General features: G+C 50.5%; 1 protein-coding gene across 1 annotated transcript in view; it reads left to right on the forward strand.

Annotated features, from left to right (window-relative positions):
• PRDM16 (PR/SET domain 16) overlaps positions 1–9,679 on the forward strand; it is a 292,919-nt gene that overhangs the window by 244,652 nt on the left and 38,588 nt on the right. The window contains exon 5 of the mRNA XM_006161202.3: positions 2,710–2,812. Coding sequence (XP_006161264.1) covers positions 2,710–2,812 — 103 coding nt within the window. The remainder of the gene's footprint in view (positions 1–2,709; positions 2,813–9,679) is intronic.

Consider the following 9,679-nt stretch of genomic DNA (forward strand, 5'->3'; position numbering starts at 1 on the left):
CGGCCCCCCCGTCGGGTGTCCTCGGAGCGCGCCCCCGCCAGGCCAGCCCCCCGTCGTTCTGTGGGTCCCCAGGCCGGGGAGGGGGCACCCGCGGCCAATCGCGCTAGACCCCCCCCCCTCCCCACCGCCACAGCTCCAGGGCTGTGTCCTCTCCAGCGGGGAGAGTCCCCCAGGAGGCCAGGCGCTCTCGGATTCGGGGTGTGGGGTCCCGGGAGGCCGGGTGAGCCTAGGAGCAGAGGTGTGGGGGTGTGGGATCTTGGGAGTTCTGGCGGTCCTCGGGCGGGGGTAGGGGTGTCAGAGAAGGAAGGCTGGCTGGCCCTAGGAGCAGGGGTGGGGTGGAGAAGGAGGGGCAGAAGGTCCGGCTGCCTCGGAGGGAGTCGGTGAAGGGAACCCGAGCAGCCCTGGGAGAGGGGGTGGAGTGGCGGTCCGGGGAGTCCCCGCGGCCCTGGGAGGAGGATTGGCGGAGGAGGGAGCCAGGCAGAGCTCGGCCCCGCTGCCCTCTGCGCCGGGTCGGAGCGGGAGCCCGGGCCGTGCCGACGTTGCCCCCTAACGGGGAACCAAGAAAAACCGCCGCTATGCCTTCGGACTCCTCTCCTGCCCACCTGCGCGCGGGCGCCCGGGCCAGGCCACCCCTGGCTGCGCGGACTGAGGGACCTCAGCCAGACCGGGCACTTAGCATGCGCTTGCTGGATGCGCTTGCTCGTTGCCCAGATGAAAGTGCGATTGTGCGGGCTTATTAATAACTCCTGACTCACTGGCCGGGTGGCTCAGCCGGTCGCCGGCTTTGTCCCAGCAGCGCGGCTTCTCTGCATGCTGCACTTTGGAACCAATTTTGAAGTATGGTGGCTCGAGTCTGATTTTAAAAGCAAACGATTATTCAGCCACTGATTGAATTCTTTTTAGATAAGATAGCAAACTGACATCTCAATAACAATGAGCTTAATTAGAGAACTTAACGTGGTCCAGTGGTTAGTCTCAGTTCTCCTGGTTATTTTAGCAGCTTACCTGAGAAAAATTGCCGCGTGAAATGGCTACTGCTGACCACATCCCAAAGAAGCTGAGCACACCCAGGAGCTGCACATGTATGCCCGCGTGCTTGCCAACGCCGACAGTTCCACTGAGTGTCCTGGCGGTGCTGGCCAGTGGGCATTGTGGTCACGACTGGGCTTCCATGTGTCCTTTGGGGCGTGCACTGGGGCCTCTCTGGAAGTAGTCTCAACTGGTGGTTTGTCACAGAGGCCACACTGTGGGGAAGTCGCTGTAGGCTCAGCTCAGTCTCTGGGATGTCCCACCATACCCAGTCACAGACTTAGCCAGGGCCAAACGCCAGGGAGCCTGGCCTGACATGAGCAGCGTACACAGGTGGAAATGCTGCCGAAGTCAGATGGCCATCTCTCCTTAATCCTGGGACCCTCCCTCCCTGGGTCTGGACCAGTCTTGTTTTCTTCGAGAATGTTCCTCCCTCTCCTGGTTCCTGTCTTGAGAAAGGCGATTCTGAATGGCCTCCTAGTGGGGTCACCCTGGAGGTCCTTCAGCTCCAAGTCTCCCTGGGGCAGGTAGAATTCTCTTGGGCCGCTCTCTTTGGCCTCCCAGTCAGTCCCCCAGCCAGGTCTGCAGGCTCCTGGAGTCTGGGTACCCGAACAGAGTCCCAGACACCCAGAGCCAGAGCGCAGGCAGAGAACTGTCTTGAGGAGATTCCCCGCTGTCAGATGTTTCCCAACTTGAGTCCCGATTCTAGGAGTCAGATGTATTTCTGTGAGGAGTGGGTACTCCTCTCTGCAGAGCTAAAGGGCGGGTAGTCTCGGGAACGGTTGGGCTAAGTCAGGGAAGGCCCCGGTATTCCCCCAAAGATACTCCAGGTCTGTGGTGCTCTGAGCTCTATCCTGGACGACTTGGCCTCTCTTGAACTGCCAGAGTTTTCCTCATCTTGGCCACCGTTTCCACACCCGCCGCATGACTTTCGTTTTTCAGGAAGCACTTTGGCAAGCTACAGCTGACACGGTGCAGAATAGTGCAGCTCAGAGCTAGGCATTCCTCATTTAGGGCTTTCTCCAGACTGCAGATTCTACTCTGAGCCCCACTTGTTCTCAGCGTGACCCCCATCTCCTGCCCCAGCCAGCTAACCACTGGCTTGCAGCAGGCAGACTCGTCCCCCTGCCCTGAACCTTCCCTTGCAGATGGCGATGGCGCATGTGCTTGTGTGAGAATTACTCCCTGCTGTCCTGACTCACAGGCCCGTGTCTAGCCCGTGATCACTTTTCCAAGCCACCAAATTCACACTACACGCCGAGCACTCCCGCCTAGCCAGAGCTGCAATGTCTCACACACATGTTCCCAAGAAGAACTCGAGAATAAACCCAGGCCCTGCTCCCAAAGGAGGAGTCGCCCTTGCTGACACCCCCTCAAGGATACTCCCTGGCTGGGAAATTTGCTACCAACCCTCACCTATTCACATCTGTACCTCTTGTCTCAGTATCCAGAAACTGGATACAACAAATTAAAAGGGGACTCAATTCCTTTCGAGTGTATTCTGCCAAAGTTCCAGGGGCGAACCTCTTAGTGGCAATTAGAGACAGGTCAAGTGGCTCGCAGGCCAGCCCCCCTGAGGAGCGGCATCTAGGGCATGTGGGGCTGAGTGTGCACAGAGTGGCTTTCCAGACAACAACAAACAACAATGCTTACCCTTTCTTTCTGGTCTCTCCATCCTAGATTTATTATAAAGTCATTAAGGACATTGAGCCGGGCGAGGAGCTGTTGGTGCACGTGAAGGAAGGCGCCTACTCCCTCGGTGCAGTGCCGCCCAGTCTGGATGGTAAGACCCCTTCTGGGCTGCCACCCCCAGGAGTCCCCACCCCACCAGAAGCGGAGCAGACACCTGGGAGAACCAGGGGCTCTCATCACCCCATGCCATACAAGGGGCCAGGCGCCCCCCAGCTGGCGGCTATGTCAAATTTTTGCAGACCCCAGGCCAGCAAAAGTTCTTGACTTCTCAATCTAAAGTCTTCCTTTCTCCTTCCTCGGGGGGAAAGAACCTGCAGCCCACATTGAAGATAGGGTTTCAGACAATATGGGTGAATTGACTTCGTGTTAAATTGTCTTGCCCTGTTGGAGTCCCAGGTAATTTTTTAAGAAAAACATTATTATTATTATTATCAACAACAACAACATGTTTTGCTTTCCCCAGTACTTAAAACAAACAAGACAAAACCCACCAAACCAGTTTTGTGGCTTGGGAGTATTTTTGACTACCCCAGACGTCTCATTTGGGAGAGAAGATGATGGCACATAAAGGGTAATTCAAAAATGTGGTGAAAAATACAATTAAAGTACAAGCTTATTCTGAACCCAAATTACTTTAAATCCATGTATAGTTTTTTGCAATATGCATTTCCATTGATTTTTGAAGACTCCTTGTATATCTTGAAAAGTGATGCCCACAGTGGTTACGAGTTCAAGAGAAGTGGTAGGGAGAATTTTTATTTAATAGTGAGAAGGAACATTTAGGGTTTGGATGAGTCTCAGAGGGTGGACGAATAGTGTCTGAGCTGTTCCAAACAGGACTTTGGAAAGCCCCCTAAATTTCCTTTCCTCATGGTTTGTCACTCGGTATCTGTCGAGAAGGAATGTGACGAGTAGATTTTCTCTTCTCGTTCATCCACACCCAAGTATTCCTGAGAGGATGCTTGAGAAAATTCCAGTCTCGCACACACCAGCTTTTCTGAAGCACAGACTTCTTTTCCCTCTTCCGCGTTGCTAAGCGCTGTGTCCATTCACCTTCGGGGTCTTGGAGCTGTCAGTTGGAGAAAGGCTGCATTGGTAACAGGGGACTGGCAACCCGGGGGTGTTGTTGCTCAGCAGATGGCTTCAGAGTTCGTGTCTAGCCTCTTTACTTCGGATGAGAACCCACAAATGAACAGAAAAGCAGGCTCCCCTTCTCGCCAGTCCCAAGGCTGTTGGTTCCTGTGCGTACTAGAGAAAAGACAGAGGCTGGATTTTTCCTTCCTGCTTCCTTTCCCCTTCAAACATGCCAGGGCTTAATGATTAATGCCATCAACTGCAAGTTTCTCTAAGGAGCCACTCTAATTTCACAGTGAAGGAGTGGCATCGGGAGGCCAGGCAGCTGGGCACTGGAATTAGTGTGAGATCAGACGTGGAGGACTCTGCCTTAATTTACCCCACTGGTCACCACTCCACGATTAGGGGCCTTCTTTTTGGCAGCCTCAGTTCTTGTCCTGAGATGTCCAAAGAGAAATCGCCACAGGAAGATGATTTTACAAGCCAGATTCTGTCTGTACTCTCCCCTAGAGTTTGGTTTTAATTAGGCCATTGAGAAAAGAAAAATAAATTGCTGCGGTCTGGGTAGCGGGAGGAAGGTCTCGTTTTCCTTAAAATAATTGTTGAAAAGACCTGTGAGTCTTAGACACCACGTGAGAACTCCAAACGATAACTCTACTCAGTTTAAGGAGGGCGGCTGACTATGGGAATTCATTTGTACTATGAAATTTCTTTCCTCTAAGAGGGTTTTTTACAACCTTGATTCCTGCTTCCCACCCCCCCTAGCCCCCCAATATTAAATAACCTGGGTCTACATTTTCCTAATAATTTATCAAACATTTGTGGGCTAATTGCTTTCCACACATAATAGCCCAACATCAAATATTTGACTTTTCCTACTCTCTCCTGTCAAGATCACGTCTTTGCCTCCCCAACAGCCACCTCTCCCCTCCCCAGCTAAACTCTGAATCGCACAGAAAGAAAATGCAAAAATGTTCCTCACTAAGATAATTATCATAAAAAATCTTTTATCCTAACCCCAGCTAAATGCAGTCGGGCCCCTTATCACTGCTGGAATTTGGAGTAGGCTCTTGAGCTCTTTTGAGCCCTGAGTCTGGTAGATTAGCATGTAGATGCCACATAATTGTGAACCCCTCCGTTCCCGAAGCCATTAGGCACTGATTCCTTTTTCTGTTACATTCCTGCCCTGCCATGAAAGTTGCTGATGGAACTTACGATAGACAAGCGAAGTGCACATTTAACAAACAAGACATCAGGCTGCTGTGGCGTTGGCTTGGTTTGGTTTAGGTAGAAGGGAGACCTTCTACCCCAACCTGCGCCCCCCAATCAGACCTCAATAAAGAGAGCACGATTCCAAATCACTATTTTTCGTGCTTTTGTTGGGGGAAGAGAGCTTTGCTGGGGACCATGTTCAGGTAGCAAGGAAGAAATCTAGGCCCTCATTTGCCAACACGCTGGGAAGAAACAGAACATCTGCCCTGCAGTTTGAGGGTTGGAACGTCCTTCAAAGCTGGAGCTTTCTAAAGAAATGCAATTCCAATTTTCATACAAGTGATTCAGACCGGAGGGAAGCCACTTTCAGATTCATTAGTTCTAGCGACTTTGTATTTTGTTTTTACTCTTACAATGGAGAGGGGAGAGATTTCTCTTTCATGAGAACTTCTTGCTCTTGAGATAAAATAAAGAAAATCATTCCCATTCAAACATGCTTTTCTTTTTTAGAAAAGCTTATAATAATTTACTTTTCCCCTCTCCAGAAAAGGTCGAGAGGATGCGGTGCATTGTGTAGAGAACATAGGAGACAGACAGACAAAGCATATGGTAGGATATAATATGATAACAGAACAGAACATATTCTTTCAGTGTTTATTTAAAGGGGAATTGCTTGTTCATGAAAATACCATAGATTGAGCCAATCCTTGTCCTGAGGAGACAGCAGGGACACCAGTAAACAGGTCTCAGTGACATGTCATTTGGCACAGAAATGTCCTGTCTCCAGCTCTGTCCTTTGAAGAGGGCAAACGTGAGTCCTCAAGGGGTAGGGGCAGAAGAGGAAGTAGACAACATTTGTCACCAGCGTCAGTTCTGTCACCTCCAATGGGCCCTAGGATGCCATCGGAGTGAGAATAGGCTGAATTTTTATTTGAAATCCAAACACTTTTTATTTTAAGTCTGAATTCCAAATCATAACTGAAAAAATAAGATGGACAGTGGAATGGATGGGTGGGTTGAGATTTCTTCTTGTCTTTGTTTTCAAATTTCAACCTCTGTGATTGTTCCAGGCTGGGTCCAGAAAGAGTGAAATCAAAATGGGCATTTCTAATTTCATCACCCTGCTGGCTCCATCCCTGCCCCCTTCCAACCCAGGATGTTGGAATAAATCCACATGGAATAAACCTGACATCACGGGAGGCTTGAAAAACAATTCCCCCTTTGGATGTTTCTTTTAAAATATAGGGGCCAGCAGATGGCATGGTAGTTAAGGTGCTGGATTTGCACATGGCCTACCGCAGTTGAGTTCTGGATGTGGAGGCTTGAAAGTCACTTCCAGTGTGTGTGTGTGCATGCCCCAAATCCCAAGAGGAGGATGGAGGAGAAGGGACTGTGGTATAACCATCTATCCTGGGGGGGAGGGGATTTCTCACTTTCCCTCTCTCTGTCTCTTTCTGGCAAGTACACATTCCCTGTGGCAAAAAGCAACAATAAAGACACAAAAAAAAAAAAAAAAAAAAAAAAAAAAACCTAATAAATAAATAAATAAATAAAATGTCACCCACCCACCAATTATTTAAGAAAGTGAACTACTGACTCAGGCAAAGAGGGACCACTTTTTATCTGTCAACGGCCCCAGCCTAAAATGAGATTCATGGTGCTCAGACATCCAGGACTCATTCCCTAGTGAAAATCTGAATTTCTAAAGAAAAGGGAAGACCTATGGAGTGGGTGACAATGAGTGCCCCCCGAAGTCTAATATAGTCATGTTGCTTTTCTTGTAACCCTTATGAAGAAATTGGGACTCTGTCTGCCCTCCTTCGCAACCATAGCAAGGCCCTGGTTGCATGCCTCTGACAATCCTTTGAGAAAACTCTTCAGTCTTTCCCACCTCAGTTTACCAGTTCTAAAAAAGGCATACAAATAGGACCTACCTGGGTGCTTGTGTGTGCACGAAGCTTAAATGTATGAATTCCATAAAGTTCTTAAGACAATGCCGTCCCATGGGGACTCTCAGTAAGCCAGAGGTGTCAGCACTGCTGGTCACACTATTTTCATAGTACACTTCTTTCCTGAAAAGAGTTTGCATGCTTGTGTGACATTTTAAAGGCAGCATTTTGCAGATTTATAAGGTGGCTATTTTTTGTAACCTGAATCATCCTTTACTCCACCCCATTTGTCATGTCTGGGGACCCACCCTGGCACCCAAGGACAAGTCCAGTGCCCTGTTTTCTCAGTGTGTGTCTGGGGAGTCCTTTGGGATAGAGCCTGCCAGACTGAGGGGTGGAGCATAGTCCTGTATCCTCCGGCATAGCCCTGGGCCAAGCTGCATGTAGAGTAGATTCCATAAGCTCTGAGCTCCTGTTGCTTTTCTCCCTTCATGGGCTTATTTCCACCAAAACAAGTGCTTTCTTCACAACAGGGTCAGGTCAGTGAGTGGGGCCAGGACACCTGGATACCGGCTAGTAATTAGACTGTAGTGCTTGGTCACCTTGAAAAACAGTGGCATTTACCCAGTCAGTCCCACACACACGTCTGCAATGTGCCTCTCAACCCGCAACCCTTCCCTGCCACACAGATATGTGCCTCTGCCTGAAGACATGACCAACAGTCACATCTGATAAGCCAGCGTCATGCATCAGTGTGGGTGTTGTCAGTGGGCTCGGCCACTGCATCTCAGAGCCAGTGCCTGCAGGAGTCTCCCCCTTGAGCATCTGCGATTCAGGGGACGCACTATTAAGATGCTAGGTGTGGCCTGGGTCAGACCCCAGGAAGAACACTCAGGAAGGCTTCCAGTCAGCAAGGAAGGTACTCCCTGGGAACTCTGACAGTGCTCGAGCTGCAAAGCAGCTCACCCGTTCCTTAGGACAGTGGAATGGCTCATGGTTCTGGTGGTCTCGCCGACACAGGGAGAGGAACAGGAGGCAACCTCCTCTTCTATTTACCCCCTCATCTCCCCTTCCTACTAGTCTCCGCACCCTTGAGGTTCAGGCACTTTGGGCCAACATTCAGCCTAAGTGTATTAAGGCACTGCTCAGGACCGCACACTGGGTCAGTGCTTGGTGTAGGCATAACACTCGCACGTGCACATGCATACAAATGCACACACATTCACGCACAGCGATTATATTAACATATGCAAACAGATGCAATCCCATAACACGGGTACATTAACATGCACGTATGTACATGTGCCCACACATACACAGCTACATACATTGACATATGAACACACACATGCATGCAAGTGCACACTCAATGATATAACATGTAGTCACTCATACACATGCATAAATATGTGTATAAGTGTGTGACATATGTGCATACATAAACACATACATACTCATATGTGAAAATAAGAACAGAAGCATGCATAAATGGGCACATGCCCAAACATGCAGACACACTTGCACACATATGCACAAACCACATGCATGTGCAAGTGTGAAAATATGCCCGTGCACACAAATAGTCACACATGCAGGTATATGCACGTGTGTGGTGTACCCATACACATGTGTGCTCACACAAGCATGGGTACACATGCACAGATGGGCACACACCTTCACACAAAGCTGCACGAACATGGATGCACATAGCTGAAATGGTTACATCAGCCACACACATGGCATGTGCACATGCATCTACACACAACAGCATGCTCACGCGCAAGCCACACACTCTCATACCCACACCCACATGTGCACATGAGCACACAGCTGCGTCGTCCACGTCCCTTGTGGAAGAGCTAGTGCAGGTTCTCTTTTTCCAGACCTGGGCAGGACGGGGTCCTCCTTGGCAGGAGAGGAGGACCCTGACTCTTGGTGGAAAGCTGCTGTTCGGCCAGTTGCAGGCAAGGGAGGCTGGGATGGGCCCCGAGCCCCTGCACGCTCCCCCGCCCCGCCGGATGACAGCTCTGGGCTGATTGTTTGGCTTGGCACCATGATCAGGATGCTGCCTCGTAAACTTAATAATAGCTGCCCCCCTTTTAATTTGTTTGACCTTGACGACAATAATTTATTATATGCGTTGGAGCGCCGTCATCTTTTTTCCTCCTAATTCATAAACAAAGCACTTGGCCTGACTTCTTTCTCCACTCCCAAGCAAGTGTGGGGCCACCTCCAGCCTGTGAGGGCAGCCTGAGGTTTGAGGAGGAGCCCTAGGGTTGCTCTAAATTTCCTGAGGCAGAGCAGGGGTCCTTCAACACTGTCCTGGGTGTGTCCCCTAATCTCCGCATCCCAGGGCAGCCACTTCTAGTCCAAAATGGGGACTAAAAGGAAGCTGATCAGGCCCCAGGGGACAGTGGTGATGGGTCTGGGGCTCCCAAGTCCGTTGAAGGTCTGGGCAAAGCTCAGGCTCACCTGCCCACCTCCTGCCCTCTCTCTTACAGAGGAGCCCACGTTCCGCTGTGACGAGTGTGACGAGCTCTTCCAGTCCAAGCTGGACCTGCGGCGACACAAGAAGTACGCATGTGGCTCAGTGGGGGCCGCACTGTACGAGGGCCTGGCTGACAAGCTCAAGCCTGAGGGTCTCAGCAGCGGGGGCAGCGGGCAGACCCACGAATGCAAGGACTGCGAGCGGATGTTCCCCAACAAGTACAGGTGCTGCCCCCCAGTCCTTTCCAACCCCTTAATTTTTACTCTCTTCCTCCCCCACCACTCTGGGGTGGCTG

The sequence above is a fragment of the Tupaia chinensis genome, unplaced genomic scaffold (assembly GCF_000334495.1).
Source record: "Tupaia chinensis unplaced genomic scaffold, TupChi_1.0 Scaffold138365_1, whole genome shotgun sequence".
NCBI classification, from domain to species: Eukaryota; Metazoa; Chordata; class Mammalia; order Scandentia; family Tupaiidae; genus Tupaia; species Tupaia belangeri.